The 18,582-nt window shown below is 53.5% G+C and overlaps 1 protein-coding gene across 4 annotated transcripts in view; it reads left to right on the forward strand.

The window, feature by feature from the left end:
- Positions 1–5,477: 5,477 nt before the first annotated feature.
- The window catches only part of RYR1 (ryanodine receptor 1), a 116,721-nt gene continuing 103,616 nt past the window's right edge, over positions 5,478–18,582 (forward strand). For 2 of the 4 annotated variants that reach the window (XM_047793484.1, XM_047793485.1), the window contains exons 1-11: positions 5,478–5,667; positions 10,390–10,509; positions 11,828–11,932; positions 12,978–13,052; positions 13,136–13,214; positions 13,536–13,648; positions 14,235–14,328; positions 15,277–15,370; positions 15,528–15,602; positions 16,292–16,448; positions 16,561–16,725. In XM_047793484.1, coding sequence (XP_047649440.1) covers positions 5,620–5,667; positions 10,390–10,509; positions 11,828–11,932; positions 12,978–13,052; positions 13,136–13,214; positions 13,536–13,648; positions 14,235–14,328; positions 15,277–15,370; positions 15,528–15,602; positions 16,292–16,448; positions 16,561–16,725 — 1,125 coding nt within the window. In that variant the 5' untranslated portion in view covers positions 5,478–5,619. The remainder of the gene's footprint in view (positions 5,668–10,389; positions 10,510–11,827; positions 11,933–12,977; positions 13,053–13,135; positions 13,215–13,535; positions 13,649–14,234; positions 14,329–15,276; positions 15,371–15,527; positions 15,603–16,291; positions 16,449–16,560; positions 16,726–18,582) is intronic. The other 2 variants (XM_047793486.1, XM_047793487.1) reach the window with 1 other exon arrangement.

Here is an 18,582-nt window from a genome sequence, read left to right on the forward strand (position 1 = left end):
CCGCTGGCTTACACCACCACCACAGCAACACAGAATCTGAGCCGTCTGCAGCCTACACCACAGCTCATGGCAGCTCAGGATCCCGGACCCACTGAGCAAGGCCAGAGATTGAACCCTCATCCTCATGGATACTAGTCGGATTCATTTCTGCTGCACCACAGTGGGAATTCCAGAGGTCGGTTTTTAATTAAAAAAAATTTTTTTTTTCTTCTTTTCTTTCTTTTTTTTTTTTTTCTTTTTTAGGGCTGCACCTGCAGCATATGGAAGTTCCCAGGCTAGGGGTCAAATTGGCGTTGCAGCTGCCAGCCCACACCACAGCAATACCAGATCTGAGCCGCACCTTTTACGTATGCCGCAGCTTGAAGATCCTTAACCCACTGAGTGAGACCAGGGATCAAACCCCCATCCTCATGGATACTATTCAGGTTCTTAACCTGCTGAGCCACAATGGGAACTCCCTAAAATTAAAAAAAAAATCTTTTTATTTTAATGCTTTTTGGACACACCCATGGGATGCAGAAATTCTGCAGCCAGGGATTGAACTTGCACCACTGCAGCAACCCAAACCACAGAAGTGACAACATCAGATCTTGACTCCTGAACCACCAGGGAGCTCCAGGATGGTTTTTTTCAGATCAGAACATTTAGACAAGCACAGAGCTCATTCTCTTTGGGTTTTCCATTTCGTGGCAGGCACATGGTTTCAGACGCGCTGCCTTCTTTCCTCCACCTGCCTTTTCTCTTCTTTCTCCTTCGACCTCAGGGTGCTCTCCATGCCGTGCTATCTATCTAGCGCTCAGCCCAGTGCATATGAAGCACCCGCATCACACAAGGTCATGTAACGGCCCTGGCTGAGCCGAGCCTGCAGTGGGAGAGTGTCTCCAGGCCCCAGGACTCGGAGAAGCCTCAAGGGAGGGAAAAGGCCCCGGCACTGCTTTGAACATGTGCTGCCCTCGTGGCCCTCAGACAATAACACTGACAACCACAAAGGGAAAGAATTATGAAGCAAACCACGAAAACTCATGAAACAATCAAAGGATGCATTTAATAACATCCACATCAAGAGTTATTTTAATGAGGATGTCAGGGAACGAACATCAGAAGACAGAGATGAAAAGTGGTATTTAAAATACCTACAAATCAATGAGAAATTACGATCTAGAACGCACAAGAAACAGCTGCCAGTCAGCAAGAAAAAAAGACAGCCACTCTGATTTTAAAAATGGGCGAAGAGGGAGTTCCTGCTGTGGTACAGCGGAAACAAATCTGACTAGTATCCATGAGGATGTGGGTTCGATCCCTGGCCTTGCTCAGTGGGTTAAGGATCCTGAGTTGCCATGAGCTGTGGTGTAGGTCACAGAGGCGACTCGGATGTGGCGTTGCTGTGGCTGTGGGGTAGGCCAGCAGCTGTAGCTCCAATTCTACCCCCGGCCTGGGAATCTCCATATGCCACAGGGGCAGCCCTAAAAGCAAAGCAAAGGGGGTGGTGAAGAGCGAGTTCCCTTGTCATACAGCAGGTTAAGGATCTGAAGCCACTGGAGTCACTGCTGTGGCCTGGGTTTGATTGCTGGCCCAGGAACTCCTGCATGCTGCAGGTGCAGCCAAATAACTAAATCAATGAAAATGGACAGAGGATGAGCGGGTGACAAGGAGACTCAAAACTCTGCCAGGCACCTAAGAAGAGCCAGCAATTATTGGTAAGAGATCAGGGAAGTGCAAATTGAAACAATGGTGAGTCATCGTATTTGTCTGGCAAAAATTAGAAGCTGGAAAATGCCAAGTGGAGTTTGGGGCTGTGGGGCCCTAAGAACCCTCATGTACTGATGGGCACAGCCGCTCCTGAGGGCCATTGGCACCGCAGGCAAATTAAATGCGTGTTTGGAGCCGTCGCCCCGAAAGTAGCTCCTGGGTGTGCACACCGAGACATTCTCCCTCAGTTCCGTGAGCCGACACACACGAAGGTGGTCACTGCAATGTTACTTCTGGGAGGTGGGGGCAGCCCGGGCGCCCCCTCTCCAGGTGGGAGGTGAGTAAACAGAAGGAGGCAATCACCAGGGAGGCCCGCACACCCCCCACCGCACAGACCAGGTGTCCACGGAGCAACGGGGGCAGGTCCTAAAACACGTAAGGATGACTGACCGAAAAAAGAAACACTATTAATATCTTATGATATAATGCACAGTGACACAGAATAAATTTCTGTTATATATACAATTCTAAGGAAAAACTTAGCATTTACTATACAAGCATGTATTATATTGGGTATGATAGAGAAACTATAATTGTACTATGTGATTATATTAGCCTAAATATCTAATTATATAATTATGCACTATATAATTCAACATGATACAAACTTATGCGCTATATATTACAATTGTATCAATAAGTTAATACACCTAGCAATCTATTATACTTCAAACATTTTTTGTGTAATTTTTTTTTGCCCATGCCCTCGGCATGTGGAGTCTACCAGGCCAGGGATCAAACCCGTGCCACTGTAGTGACTGGAGGTGCTGCAGTGACAATGCCAGATCCTTAACTGGCCGCACTACAGGGGATGTCCCCGTGTATAGTTTTAAGAACATGACCTGGGGAGTTTCTGTCGTGGTGCAGTGGTTAACGAGTCCGACTAGGAACCATGGGGTTGCGGGTTCGATCCCTGGCCTTGCTCAGTGGGTTGAGGATCCAGCATTGCCGTGAGCTGTGGTGTAGGTCGCAGACGCGGCTCGGATTCCGCGTTGCTGTGGCTGTGGCGTGGGCCGGTGGCTACAGCTCCGACTGGACCCCTAGCCTGGGAGCCTCCATATGCCACGGCAGCGGGCCAAGAAATGGCAAAAAAAAAAAAAAAAAAAAGACAAAAGGAAAAAAAAAAAGAACATGACCTGAATATGAGGTACTGCCGCCCCTTGGATATCTGTGGGTTCCCCATCTGCAGATTCAACTAACTGTGGATCAAAAAAAATTTTTTTTTGAATTTCAGAAAGTTCCAAAAAGCAAAACTTGAATTTGCCACAAGTCTGCAATTATTTCCACAGCATTTAGATTGTATGTAAAACTATTTTTACATATCATTTACATTGTATTGGGTATTATATGTCATCTAAAGATCATTTAAAATATATTGGAGGAAATGCATAGGTTATATGCAAATACTACACAATTTTATATAAGGGACTTGGATAGCCACAGGTTTTGGTATCCAGCAGGGTCCTGGAACCAAGCCCTCAAAGGCTGCTGAGGGACAACTGTAATTCTCACAATAGTCTTGTGAAGTCAGTACTCTTATGTTGCCCATTTTCCAGATGAGGAAAACAGAGGTGGAGTAACTTGCTTACATTCACACAGAGGCTGAGCCAGGGATTTGAACCCAGAGTCAGGGTTCCTAACCATTCCACTTTACTGTCTCCGTATTGTATAAAATCTCCCAGTTAGAAGAAAAAGCCAATTCATCATGAGGGTTAGGCCCCAACCCCCAGAATTGTAATTCTCTGTCTCCCCAGGGCCTTTCTGAGCCACGTAGGGCTGCTAGCTGGACCACACTTCATGCAGATGAGTGGCCTGGGCTTTGTAAGTAGGGGAGCCCTGAGAGAGGCAACCAGCTCCTTCTTGCTCCTGGATGCCTGTGGGAAGTGGGGCTGGAAGAGATTAGGGGCTCTGGGGAGCTGGGGCAGAGCACCTCTGCAGTTTCCTAAAACAGGCAACTATGGAACTGGAGGCCCAATGTAGGGTTCCACACACCTGGGCCTCCTGCCAGGCAGGCAACCTTGTGCCTCTGGCTTCAGTTTTCTCATCTGTCTAATTTGGAGAAGACCTCACTTTCTGGGGTTGTAGAGAAAATTCCATGAGGAAATCAATAGAGCCTACCAGGGACTTCTGTCATGGCTCAGCAGTAACAAACCTGACTAGTATCCATGAGGATGCAGGTTCAATCCCTGGTCACGCCCAGTGGGTTGGGAATCTGGCCTTGCCGTGAACTGTGGTGTAGGTCCCAGATGTGGCTTGGATCCCGAGTTGCTGTGGCTGTGGTGTAGGCTGGCACCTACAGCTCCAATTCGATCCCTAGCCCGCCAACTTCCATGTGCCACTGGTGTGGCCCCAAAAAGAAAAAAAAAAAAATAGAGCCTACCACGTGGTAACTGATTGACACAGAGATCAATTAAAGTATTATTATTAAGCTGTAGGTTACACAAAGCAATATCTTGCAGTTCAATAAAATTATACATAGGAGTTTCCTTGTGGTGCAATGGGTTAAGGATCTGGTGTTGTCACTTCAGCAGCTCTGGTCACTGCTGGGGTGTGGGTTCAATCCCTGGCCCAGGCACTTCCCTATGTTGTGGGTGCAGCCAAAAAAACCGCAAAAACTATACAGAGTAAGAACCACATATTTTTATTTCCTCTTCCAAAAAAGTGTAAATAATAGCAGGATTGTTGTAAGACCGAAATAAGATGCAGTGAAAAGATCTCAGCTCAGGGCCTGAAATGTGACAGGCATACAAAAGATGTCTGCTACGGCTGTTATTCTTGCCTCATCAGTTTTTATAATAATGACGACGATAATGATGCGAGCGACACTTACGTAACACATTGTGTATTAGTACAGTTTTTAAATACAATTTTTTTTTTTCTTTTTAGGGCAGCACCCGCTGCGTATGGAGGTTCCCAGGCTAGGGGTCTAATCGGAGATGTAGCCAAAAGCCTACACCACAGCCACAGCAACGCTGGATTTAAGCCGCGTCTGCAACCTACACCACAGCTCACAGCAACGCCAGATCCTTAACCCACTGAGCGAGTGACAGGGATCAAACCCGCAACCTGACGGTTGCTAGTCGAAGTCTTTTCTGCTTCGCCACGAGGGAACTCCAGAGTCTTTTTTTTTTTTTTTTTTTGTCTTTTTGTTGTTGTTGCTATTTCTTGGGCCGCTCCCTCGGCATATGGAGGTTCCCAGGCTAGGGGTTGAATCGGAGCTGTAGCCACCAGCCTACGCCAGAGCCACAGCAACGCGGGATCCGAGCCGCGTCTGCGACCTACACCACAGCTCATGGCAACGCCGGATCGTTAACCCACTGAGCAAGGGCAGGGACCGAACCTGCAACCTCATGGTTCCTAGTCGGATTCGTTAACCACTGCGCCACGACGGGAACTCCAGAGTCTTTATTTTTAATCACTACGTATGATGGTTTTTAAAGCCGGGAGACCTGGTGCATACCCCCAGCTCTGCTGTACGACATCAAGCAGGGCCTTCCCCGCTCAGAGCCTCAGTTTGGACTTTGAGAAATGGGAGGAGAGAGGAGAGAGGGTAGCTACCTCCTAGACACCCTCCCTTAACACCTCCCACCCGAAAGTGCACCTTTGGCTAAAGTCTGGGATCTGTAGGCGGGGCTCCCTCAAAGGGGCGTGGTCTTGTTGTCGGGGCCCAATGGAGACCGGAGGGCGGAGACCTCCTACCAGCTCTGAGCTGCACGCGAGTCTTCCTCGCAGTTCCATCTACCCCGCGGGTGCCTCTGGGGTTCCCAGAGGTCTCCGACCCCAGCCGCCCCCGGCCCGCCCGCCCGCCCAGCCTGCGGCCCCCTCCTCCTATTCCCTAACCTCAGCCCCGGCTCCTCGGGCCTCGACATCATGGGTGACGGAGGAGAGGGCGAAGATGAGGTCCAGTTTCTGCGGACAGTACGTATCTCTGTTAAGGGTCTCTGGGGCCATCTCTCGGGTTCCTGTGAATGTTTCTCTGTCTCTGGATGTCTCCGTCGTGTTTTCTGGTGGTCTCTAAGATTCGAGGTCTCTTCTCTAAGATTAGAGGTCTCTTCTACTGTCCTTTGGGTGACTGTCACTGTCTTTCTCCGTTTCTGTCTCTCTCAGTCTCCCCCACCTTTCTCGCCTTAGAATTAGTAGAATTTGGGACTGCAGGATGGGGAGGAGAACCTTCTGCCACCCTTCCCTCTGATACTAGCGGGTTGTCCCAGAGAAGGGGGTCGCTGAGGGAGCACCCCCTCCCATCACTCTGGAAGCCGGCACTTGGGGAAGGTGATTCTAATTCCTGAGCTTAATTTAGCTGCCCCCCTCCTCCCCCCACCACCTAGCTCTAATTCTCTTCTTGCTCCAGACTCTGACCTATTTAAATTCTTGGGAAGGGGGCTGGGGTGGACTGGAGGACCCAGCTCCTTTGAACTCCCAGCTCTTGAGGGTCTCCTGGGGTGGGCGGGTGGGGTCTCTCTAGTTCTAGGTCTTCTTTTTTCCCCCACTTGGTTTTAGGGAGGAGGGTCAAATATGGCTGCCAGTGGTCTCTGGGGGGGGGGGTGTGCCTTTTTCTATCTGTCTCTTTGGATTGTTTGTGTCTGTATCTCTCTCCATCTCTGTCTGCTGGTCTCTGTCTCTGGCTTTGTTTTGCTGGTTTCAGGCCCTCTGTGTTTTTTCTTGCTGTGTCTCCAGCTCTGTCTCTCCCCACATCTCTGATCCCCGGCTGGGGGGCAGGGATGGGAACGGGAACAACAGGTGTCCCTCCCAGAATAGCCTGCTTTTCTGGGGCCTGGGCAGGGGCCGGGGAGATGATGGGGGAGGGGCTGCCCATGGGGAGTCCTTCCCACTTTTCCCTCCCAGTGGTTCAGCCCCGTGGGGGTGGGGGGGTTGTGAGTGTGGGGGTATGTTCTCTCTTCTGGGCTAGGTCTGCTGACCCTGCATTAGCCCCTCCCCACGCCCTCTGGGCCCTGGGAAATGCTGACACAGCATTCTGGCCCCAGAATAGGACCCTGGTGAGCCGGGTCTGGTTTCCCGGGAGGGAGGGACGAACAGCTGAGGCCCGTAGTGAAGGATGGGGACAGCTGGACATTCAGCCACGGGAGAAGGCCTAGCTTCACCCTAGGCTCTTGCCCCAGCTCCAGCCCCTTAGCAGACACCATGGGTTGGGCTCTCTCTCCTCCTCCCCAGACCTAATAAGACCATGGCCATGGCCGTCAGCCCCTGAGCAGCCACTCTACCTCAGGCCCCATGCCCAGGCCCTCAGCCTCCTGAGACATCTAATTATATCCTCGCTGTCCTATCTTCTGAGGTAGGGCCCTATCTTTATCTCCATGGGAGATTTGAGGGAAACTGAGGCCTGAGTGGTAGGGTCATGACCAAGGTCAAGGCCAGGAAGTGTCATCTCTGGATCCTCCTGGGGCCCAGACCTCCTGCTTTCATAAGAGGAACCCTGGGCTCAGTCTTGCCAGAGTAGCCAGGGTTGGGCTCTAGAGGTCTGGCCTTGGCATCTCTTGGCCTCATACTGGGTCCATGTCCTGGAACTTTATTGAGGTTTTGTGCTGGTTTTTTCATACATTTGGGATCTCATCCCGCCAGTAAGAAATAGAGCTTATATTGCAGCCAAGTACATGCATATATGCACATATATGATAAAAAGTCAACTTTATTGAGCTATAATGGACATGAAAGAAACTGTCCTGATTTTAGGTGTTAGAGTTGGGAAACCACATACACGCATGTAACCACATCATAATCGAGACATAGAAAGGCTTCCTTTACCCCAGAAAGTCCCCTGTGGCTCTTTGCAGTCATCACCTGGCCCATGAGTCATTTCTCATGTTTCATATGAAATACATGCTTGTCCGTCTTGCTGCTTTTGCTCAGGGTAACATTTTGGACTTTCAACCATGTAGCGTGTACCAAGAGCTCATTTCTCTTTGTTGCTCAGTAGTCTTCCATTGCGTGCATTTGTTTATCAGTTCACGTGCTGATGGACATGTGGGTTGCCTCTGATTTGTGCTGCTATGGTTGAATCGGGTGCGTTTATACACCTATTTTTAGCTGAAGCATGTTTCATAAAACGTAGGTAGCCCTTAGAGCAGGAAGGACATGCTGCTGTTTTCTGTTGTTGCTCTACTTTTATTTCACTTTTTAAGTATGTTGGTCACGGGCCCCCAAATTCATTTTATTTCCTTTTGATGGGTGTCAATGTCCAGCTCTGCTCAGGCTGGAATTCCTCAAAAGCATAGCCCACCTCAGAACCTCCTGGGAGCTAGTTAATGGTAAGATTTGCTGCTGACCTTAGATCTACTGAATCAGGCTCTTGGTGTTGAGAGTGAGACCAGGGCAGTGAGGACTTTTTTTTTAAGGGCCGCACCTGCAGCACATGGAGGTTCCCAGGCCAGGAGGTCGAATAGGAGCTGTTGCTGCCAGCCTACGCCACAGACACAGCCACAACCTTTCAATTTTTAACAAGGCTGCCCCCACTTCATTCTGATGCAGGAGAAAGAGAATCATTGGCGTAGAGAGTAGGATCCTTGTCTCTTGTTTATAACTTGGTTTTGCCATTTGCCTGCTTCCTAACTTTGGGCCAGTGATTTTTATTTTTCTCTCTGAGCCTCAATTTCCCCATCTGGAAAATGGGGACAAAAATATATATCATAAGGATTCAAGGGGTCCATGCAAATAGCTCTCTGAGCTCATCTCCTCTCATTTTCTCCCTTACTCCTGATGGCAGCACCACTGTTCTGTCTCCCTTGCTTTTCCTGAATACCCTGCTCCAGGCTGCCCCCCTCTTCCTGGAACGTTCTTCCTCTAGAGATGATCAAGCTCGATTCCTTCTCGTTATTTGGACAAGGCTTAGCTCAAATGTCACCTCCTTGGAGAGGCTGTCACTTTACCCCCCTCACTGATGTCATCTTTACCCCAAAAGCCACTCCCTTACATCACCCTGGGTTATTTTTTTCCATAACACTTATCACTGACATTAAACTTATAAATCTATTCACCTGTTCTTTGCATCTCCCCCCACAAGGATGTCAGCCCCACGAGGACAGGGATTCTGTCTGCTTTATTTACTGCTCTGTATCCAGTTTCTAGATCAGTGCCTGGTACACAGCAGGTGCTCAGTCAGTATCTAGCAGATGAATGTAAAGCCCTGTGCAGAAGGTCTAATAGACAGCAAGTGCTTAATAAATGCAAGCTCTACGATCCTTATGCATACATGACACATGCCAGGATGTCAGAGTGGGGCTTATAGGACAGAGCAGTCCTGCCAACAGGTCAGATCTCTCTCCGTCCTCCTGAAAGACTGTGGGCAGCCTGTGTGGGATGAAGTCCAGGACTGGGACATGTTTCTGTGATTTTTCTGGAAGGGCTGGAGGCTATGTGACTTCAGGCAGGGCGCCTAAGCTCCTTGAACCTGTTTCCTTGGCTGTAAAGTGGGATAATCACTGCGTTACTCAGCAGTTACGAGCCAGAGTCTCCATCAGTTTCGATTTAAACCCTTATTAGTGAAAGCGTTGAGGATGCCCCTACCTAGATTTATGCTGGTTATAAAGGTATGCGGGTTACTCTGCTAACATATCAAGACGTGGCCTAGTGTTCTAAGAGTGTGGCATATAGAGCCTTGGGGTTAAATCGCAGCTATGTTGGATGTGGGCTGTGTGACCTAAGGCAAGTCCCTTCACCTCTCTGGGCCTCAGTTTCCACAGGTTCACATAATGGGACTTACCGCAGAAGGCTGTTGTGATGATTACATGAGTTAATACAGGCTAAGTTCCTGGAATGGGGGCCCAGCACATAGAAACTTTTCTTAAAACTTTAAAGTGTAATCTTGAGATGATTTCACATTGAGAGAAAAGTCGCAGGGTTAGCTTTAGAGAACTCCATCTGGCCTTCAGTCATTTTCCCCGAATGTTAAGAAGTGGCACATCTGCTTTATGGTTCCTTCCTCCCTCTCTCTCCGTTTTTCCCCCTAAACTCTTTGGGAGTAATTGGTGGACACGATACTTGGAACTCCTAAATACTTCAGTGCTTATTCTCCTAAAAAACAAAGGCTGTCTCTCACAAAACCACAGAGTAGTTATCAAAATCAGGAGATGGCTCATGGCAAGGATACCCTCATCTAATTCACAGTCCGTGTTTACCTTTCTCCACTGGGTCCCCCTGCCCGCCCCCATCCTGGAGCCAGGCCAGCCTCTGGCATTGCCTACAGGACTCATTAGAAAGCATTGACCCCTTACTTATCATTACCCCTTAAATGACAATTAGAGGAGGCTGAGTTTAAAAACCGCTCAACTCCAGGTGCTCCTATTTCCCATCCTCCAGTGACTCCCCTTGCAGACCCCCACCTGGGAGGCCTCGGGAGCCAGCTGGGCCAGGGTTCAAGTCCCAGCTCCTCCTCTTACCAGCTGTGGCCTTGGACCAGCCCTGTCTCCTCTTTGAGCGGCGGGTTCCCCATTTTAATATGGGCGTGACACTGGCTCCCAACTCGTGGGGCTGTGAGAAGCGGGTAGAGCGCCCGGCAGGGCCCCTCCTCGGTAAACGGTGAGGGTGGCGGCATCTGTGTCATCACGAGAAGGGCGGGGTGCGGTGGACGCGGCTGCGGGGCGTGGCGCCGCCGCCGGGCCGCCCTGACCCTCCTCCGGTCCCCAGGACGACGAGGTGGTCCTGCAGTGCAGCGCCACGGTGCTCAAGGAGCAGCTCAAGCTCTGCCTGGCCGCCGAGGGCTTCGGCAACCGCCTCTGCTTCCTGGAACCCACCAGCAACGCCCAGGTCTGTCGGGAGGGAGGGACAGGGGGTCTCGGGGGGTCTCGGGGGCGGAGAGGCCAGCGCCCAAGAAGAGGGGTCTGGGAGCCTGGAGCGGGGACCCTGAGGGGCTGCGAAGAGGGAGAGGGGCTGGAGGTCTGAGGATGGAGAGCCGGGGTCTGGGGGAAGGGACAGGGGGTCTGGAGCTCAAAGAAGAGGGCATCTGAAGGCTGCGCTGCCGGCCGGGAAGATGGCAGGGGCGCTGCGGCGTGGGGGTCAGTCCCTGACCTGGAACTAACTTCTGCGGGTGCAGCCACAAAACAAGGAAAAGAGAGAGAGAGGAAGGAAAGAATGAAAGAGCAAAAAAAAGGAGTTCCCTGTGGCTCAGTGGTAACAACCCAACTAGTACCCATGAGGACGCGGGTTCGATCCCTGGCCTCCCTCAGTGGGTTAAGAATCCCACGTGGCTGTGTCTGTGGTGTAGGCCGGCTGCTGCAGCTCCGATTTGACCCCTAGTCTGGGAACTTCCATATGCTGAGGGTGTGGCACTAAAAAGAAAAAAGAAAAAAACAGGGGTCTGAGGAGCGAGGGGCAGGGGGTCTGAGAGGGCAGAGGGTCTTGGATCCAGGGTAAAAGGGCCTGGAAGGTCACAGGGGTGCCAGCAGCGGCCTGACCGGGGAGGGGGTTGGAGGCTGAGAGGTGGAGGGAGGCTGGGGTCTGAGTCTGAGGACACCACAGGGTCTGAGGGAGGAGGTGGCCTGGGGGGATGGAGTGCCTCCTGGGGTGGGGAGAGAGAGAGACGTGGGCCTTGATGGGGGGTGAGGCCAAGGGTCTGAGGGGACAGAGAGTCTTGGGTCCAAGGGGCAGTGTCTCTAAGTGCCTCAGGTGATAGGGGGTGGACTGAGGTGGCAGGTGTGACTTTGAAGCAGTGTTCACAGGGTCCGAGGGAGGAGGCAGGAGCTGGGACGTCTGCTAGTGATGGAAGGGGGTGGGGCTTCCTTTGGGATCGGGAGAGATTGGGGTTATTTGCAGGGGAGACTCCATTGCAGTGTGTCTGGGGTGGGGGAGGCTTCGGGCTGAGGCTTCCTATGAGATTAGCCAGGGTGTGGAAACTTCTGGGAGGTCCAGGTAGGGCGTGGGGGTGTGAAAGAGGAGACAGAGCCAAGGTGTTTCCTGGGCCGGTGGTGGGGATTCAGGGTGTCTGAAGTGGGTGGCAGAGGGCAGGGCTTTGTGGAGGGTTGGGGCCGGGTCTGGGTCTCTCAGGGGCGTGAGTGCTTAGTATGGGGCAGAGGGTGCACCAGCACTCAGGGGCCTTCAGCACCCCCTTCCACCTCTCCGCCACCAGAATGTGCCCCCCGATCTGGCCATCTGCTGCTTCGTCCTGGAACAGTCCCTATCCGTCCGAGCCCTGCAGGAGATGCTGGCCAACACCGTGGAGGCCGGCGTGGAGGTGAGGCTCCCTCCCGAGTGGGATGGGTGGCAGGGACGGGTGGGCAGACCTGGGGGTCGTTTACCAGCCGCTCTTCTTCCTCTCTCTGCCCTGCCCCCCACAGGCCCTCAATTTGGATAAGTGGGTAGGTCTGGCCTCGGGTGTCATCTGTCTTTCCCACCTCTCCTGACCCCAGGCCCGCCTCTGGAGCCCACATCCTGCACACAGAGGCTGGGGGGTCTCCTCCGTCTCAGCTGTCAGGGTCTGTGATGCCCAGAACTGGCCGGGCAGGAAGGCAGGAAGGGGGTGGGGGCTTCTGAGCCCCCCCGTTGCCCCCACTCCGCCTTTCTCCTCTTTTCTCCCTTGTTCCCCAACCCCCATCCCGGCTCTTCCCTGCATGGGACCTCTCCTGCCATCACCTCCCTCCATCCCGAGTGTGAGTCTCCTCCAGTCCAGGAGTAGGTCTGCCATGTGACCATATGGCCCCATCACATGGCCCCCTCAGAGCATGGGCGTGTGAGAGCCAGGATGAGGGGCATGCTGCCAGAGAGCGCCCTGGTGTACCCTCTCCCCGAGGAGGGCCACGTCTCCTTGAGCCCGGGGGGGTGTGCGGCAGCACAGGGCAGGTCCCTATGGGTGATGCTGCAGCGTTTCACAACTGGTAGGACTGTACCGGTGCCCAGCCATGGTCATGACAGGAGGGAGCAGAGGGCGCCAAGGTCCATGGAACACAAGACACGGGGGCTTCCCTGAGTGTCCCCAGGTATCTGAACCTCTGGAAGAGGGGTTCAGCCCTCTGAGTGACTTTGGGGCCTCGTTAACAAGTTGAAGGAGGCAGGGCTTTGGGGAACATAAAACACCCCCTGCACAGGCTTGTCGGAGACAGAGCCCCTGCTTCCATGGGCAGGGAAACTGAGGCAGAGACTCTGCTGTGGGTCTGAGCTGAGCCCTCTTTGCGTCCAGGCCGGAGCATGGTATTTTGCTGGGGGGGCATAGTCCCACCTGGGCCAGGCCAGAGGTGGCACAGGGGCTCTGTTCTCACTCTGTGCCCTCTCTCCCCCCGCAGTCCTCCCAGGGCGGGGGCCATAGGACGCTCCTGTACGGCCACGCCATCCTGCTCCGGCACGCGCACAGTGGCATGGTGAGTGCATGCGGGAGGCGGCGCGGGCAGGGGCCAGGAGTGCGGTGACGGGCCCGGAGGCTGACTTCCCCCTACAACCCTAGTATCTGAGCTGCCTCACCACCTCCCGTTCCATGACTGACAAGCTGGCCTTCGACGTGGGACTGCAGGAGGATGCGACAGGTCAGGGGCTGGAGGGAGAGGGCACGATGGGGACTCTGCAGGCAGGGGGCTGCAGAAGGTCTGCAGATCCCTGGGCATGGGCATGGCAATGTTCTGGGGGCAGAGACGAGGGCTCAGGGCTGAGAGTCGGGGGTGTGGCTGGACACATTCTGGAGAGAGAATCCGAGGGTGGGAGCCAGGGACTGGGAGGCAGAGAGGTGGTGGCAGTGATAAGAGAATTGGGGGAAGAGGGCCTGGGAGGCTTGGTGGCTGGGAATGCCTTAGGGAAGAGCATCCTGGACCACCGCCATCCAGACAGCCCCCTCCTGCCCCCACCCATAGGAGAGGCCTGTTGGTGGACTACACACCCGGCCTCCAAGCAGAGGTCGGAAGGAGAGAAGGTTCGAGTAGGAGATGACCTCATCCTTGTCAGTGTCTCCTCTGAGCGTTACCTGGTGAGCACCCCCCCCCACCCCGCTCCCCACCCCGTGGCTGGAATTGACCCACCTCCTCATTGTTGGTGGTCACTAGCCCCAGGGTCCTGGCACCCAATTTCCAGTTTCCATCCAATTTCTGGTTTCTTTCTTTTTCTTTTCTTTCTTTCTTTCTTTTCTTTTTTTTTTTTTTCCGTCTTTTTAGGGCCCAACCCTCATCATGTGGGAGTTCCCAGGCTAGGGTTCAAATCGGAGCTATAGCCGCTGGCCACAGCCACAGCCACAGCAATGCCAGATCTGAGCCACATCTGCAACCTACACCACAGCTCAAGGCAATGCCAGATCCTTAACCCACTGAGCGAGGCCAGGGATTGAACCTGAATCTTCATGGATGCTAGTCAGATTCGTTTCCTCTGAGCCACGACAGGAACTCCCAATTTCTGGTTTCTGATGCCCCGTTTCCCGACTTGATCTCCATTTCCTGATCTAATTTTCTGTCCCCCATCTGCCGGTTTCCTGGTTTCCACCCTTGGTTTCTGACTGGCTCTGGAACTCTTGTCGCCCCCACCCCCATCATCTCTGACCATTGCATCCTGGTTGCCTTCAGCACCTGTCGACGGCCAGTGGGGAGCTCCAGGTTGACGCCTCCTTCATGCAGACACTGTGGAACATGAACCCCATCTGCTCTGGCTGTGAAGAAGGTGAGGACCCCAGACTTTTGGCCCCTAAAGTGAGACCCCCCCAAAACAGACCTCCAGTATCGCCCCTCAGATCCCAAATTATGACCCTCATGCTTAGATCTCCAACTGACCTCAACTCCAGAGCCCTGGGGCTCAGACCTCCAAACCCCGAGCTCAAATTCAGACCCCAAAGCTCACATGCCAGACTCAGGTCCCGGAGGTCAGACCCCAAAGCTCACATGCCAGACTCAGGTCCCGGAGGTCAGACCCCTAAACTCAGATCCAAAGCTTGAAACATCAAATTTGAAGCTTATCCCTCAGACTCCAAGCCTCAGATGACTTTAGCTCCCCCCAAACCAGCCCCCCCATTCAAACTCACATCCCCAAACTAAGACCCCTGATTCAGACCCCAAAACTCAGACCCCCAGCTTCTAACTATAAAGCTCATATCTCCCCGCACTCAGAGCCCAAATCTAAGGCTTCCAAACCTCCGACCTCAAACCTCAGATACTGGCCTCACATCTCCAAAATGGCCCTCAAAATTCAGACCCTGACTTCAGACCTAACCCCTATATGTCTAATCCCAGACCCCAAAGCAAGCCCTAGAACCCAGACTCCACTGTCGGGGAATGTTAGACCCAAGTCTCTGATGACGTTCTGTGACCTCAACCTCAAAAATCCAAACTCAGCCTCTTAAGCCCCAGACCCACAAACCTCCCAGCCTCATCCCTGGATCCTTAGACCCTCAAACTTAGATCCCAAGTCTCATGCCCCCACTTCCAGCCTCACCCTGAGCCCAAATCTCAGGCTACCACTTCGTACCCTGAAACTCACATATCCAGCTGCGGACCCCCGCCACCAGCCCCCAGCCTCCTGCAGGGGAGAAGCAGGGCTCCCAGGCTCCACATTGGCTCCGGGCCCTTCTGCAACCCCAGCTCCCCTGTGACCACCGTCCCTTGCTCTGTCCAGGCTATGTGACCGGGGGTCACGTCCTCCGCCTCTTTCACGGACACATGGATGAGTGCCTGACCATCTCCCCCGCTGACAGTGATGACCAGCGCAGGTCTGGGCTGGGGGCAAGAGGGCCTGGGGTCTTGTGTTTGGGGGTGGTGTGGCAAAGGCTGGCGGGGGGCAGCCTGGCACCCTGTGGGGGGATTAGGGATCAGACTCTGGGTGCCTGGAGCCTGAACCCCTGCCCTCGCTCTCTTCCACGTGCACAGACTTGTCCACTACGAGGGGGGATCTGTGTGCACCCACGCCCGCTCCCTCTGGAGACTGGAGCCGCTGAGAATCAGGTAGGGGGGCAGGAGGCAGGCTGGGGAAGGGGCTAGAAGTTCCTGGGGGGCCTGGGAGGAGAAGAGGATCTTTTTTTTTTAAGGGCCACCCCTGTGGCCTATGGAGGTTCCCAGGCTAGGGGTCCACTCGGAGCTGCAGCGGCCGGCCTACACCCCAGCCACAGCAACGCTGGATCCTTCACCCCTGAGTGAGGCCAGGGATTGAACCTGCATCCTCATGGACACGAGCTGGGTTCTTAACCTGCTGAGCCACAATGGGAACTCCGAGATGAGGGTCTTGAAGGAAGAACTGAGGAAGTGATTGGAGGGTTTTGGGGAAAATCTGGGGCGCCTAAGAGAGAAATGAGGGTTCTCAGGGTTCTCGAGTCCCAGAGAAAAAAAAGGTCTTGGGGATGGTGAGGGTTCCCGAGGGAGTGATCAGTGTCCCAAGCGACACTCTGGGAAGTGGAGGGGAGAAAATGACAGCTCTGGGAAAACTGGGACACTGGAAACATCTGGGGCGCCCTGAGGAAGTGGTGAGGGCCTGAGAGGAGACTGGGTTCCTAAATGAGGACTGGGGGGTCCTAAGAAAGATCTGAGGGCTTCGAGGAGGGGGGCACCCTGGAAGAGGGCTAAGGGCTTTCACCTGAGACTGTGGTGTCCATGGGAGACCTGGGGGCCTCGGACCCCCTCCTTATCAACCTCTGCAGCTGGAGTGGGAGCCACCTGCGCTGGGGCCAGCCGCTTCGCATCCGGCATGTCACCACTGGGCGGTACCTGGCGCTCATCGAGGACCAGGGCCTGGTGGTGGTTGATGCCAGCAAGGCCCACACCAAGGCCACCTCCTTCTGCTTCCGCATTTCCAAGGTCGGTGGGGTCAAATATCCTCCCTCAGCTGGAGCCCCAAATCCCACCCCAGCTGCCCCCTGCCGTCTCTCAGCTCTGTCTGCCGGCTGACCTCTGTCCCCTACCCCTGCAGGAGAAGCTGGATACGGCCCCCAAGCGGGACGTGGAGGGCATGGGCCCCCCTGAGATCAAGTATGGGGAGTCACTGTGCTTCGTGCAGCACGTGGCCTCGGGCCTGTGGCTCACCTATGCTGCCCCAGACCCCAAGGCCCTGAGGCTCGGCGTGCTCAAGAAGAAGGTGGGTGCCTGGCCGGGGGAGGTGTGGGGTGTAGGCAGGGCCAGGAAGGGGACTGGGGCTGGTCATGCTTGAGCCTTCAGGAGGTTGAGGATGGGATTGAGAAAAAGACAATGACTGAGAGAGAAACTAAGGTTGAAAGAATGGAGTTCCTGTTGAGGCTCAGTGGTAATGAACCTGACTAGTATCCATGAGGATGCAAGTTCAATCCTTGGCCTTGCTCAGTGGGTTAAGGATCCAGTGTTGCCACAAGCTGTGGTACAGGTCACAGATGGAGCTTAGATCTGGTGTTGCCGTGACTGTAGTGTAGGCTGGCAGCTGTACCTCTGTTTCAACCCCTAGCCTGGGAACTTCCATATGCTGAGGGTGTGGCCCTAAAAAGGCAAAAAGGAAAAAAGATTGAGGAGTTCCCATCATGGTACAGCAGAAACGAATCTGACTAGGAACTATGAGGTTGTGGGTTCGATCCCTGGCCTTGCTCAGTGGATTAAAGATCTGGCGTTGCTGTGAGCTGTGGTGTAGGTCGCAGGCACGGCTCAGATCCCACATTGCTGTGGCTGTGGTGTAGGCCGGCGGCTACAGCTCCGATTGGACCCCTAGCCTGGGGACCTCCATATGCCACCGGTGTGGCCCTCAAAGCACAAAAGAAAAAAAAAGATTGAGAGAAGAAAAAAGATATGTGTAAATGTATGGAGAGAGAGAGTACACTCGACGTGGAGACAGAAAAGTACAAAAAGTCAGAGACAGAGAAAGGAAAGACAGAGCCAGGCAAAGACAGACAGTGACAAACAGACAGAATAGCATTCAGCCAGTCATTGAGTCCCCCAGTTGCTCTGGACGTATGTGTGGAAAAACAGGTGAGCTATAAAAATAGGTGCGCAGACACCATGACTAAACTGTCTCTGGTGGAGTACACAGTTTTACGACTGAAGAGTGGGCAAGCTACTTTTGACAGTGGGGACAGCATGTGCAAAGGCCCTGAAGTTCAGATGAGGTTGATCTGTTGCAATGACAGAAAGGAGATCTAGTTTGGCTGGAGGAGAGTGAGTGAGAGGGAGGGGTGAGTCGTGGGCGATGAGCACAGAGAGGGGATGGGGACAGGTCGTGTTAGGGCCTTGGGGGACATGGGGAGGTTCCCAACCTTTTCCCTGTGTGAGATGAGTGGGCCAGGGAGTTGACCTGATTCGGGTTCACGGGGCTCCTTTTATGCTTCTGGGAACAAGCCAACTGGGAGGGCAGAACAGGGAGGCGTGGCCAAAAAAATACCCCCAAACAATGAAGTTTAACCTCTAATGCCTAGAACAGAGTCACTCAACAGACTCACTGGGTGAATGAGTGGGAAGCCTAGGGCGGCATCTGTTTGCGAAAAATGAGGCCTGAATTGATACGAGAGCAGAGGATGTAGAGATGCGCTTGGGCCAGAGAGGGAGTCAGCAGCAGGTGGATGGTATTTACAGCGCCCTGGGCAGGTCAACTCAGGGGAGAGCTAGCAGCCATGATGGTCCCACCTCCCAGAAAGGTGCTCAGGCCTTTGTCTGGGACGCGCTCAGTTTGGGGTGCCACTAGAGCTTTGCAGTGGGGAGGAGTTAAGGCAGTGGTAGATAAAGTGGACAGGATCTGGCCTGGGGACAGACAGACTCAAAGAGGGACCGAGTGAGCGAGGCAGAGAAAGATGGAGAACGTAACAGAGAGACAGGGAGAGAGGCAGAGGGGGGACAGACATGAGAGAGACAGACAAAGACAGAGAGACAGAAATAAGACAGACAGATGGAAACAGAGAGACAGAAAGGAGAGACAGCGAGGGAACAAAAGAGAGATTGAGAATGAAAGACACAGGGACAGGTGGAGAGGGCTAGGAGG

The sequence above is a fragment of the Phacochoerus africanus genome, chromosome 8, assembly GCF_016906955.1.
Source record: "Phacochoerus africanus isolate WHEZ1 chromosome 8, ROS_Pafr_v1, whole genome shotgun sequence".
Classification (NCBI taxonomy): domain Eukaryota; kingdom Metazoa; phylum Chordata; class Mammalia; order Artiodactyla; family Suidae; genus Phacochoerus; species Phacochoerus africanus.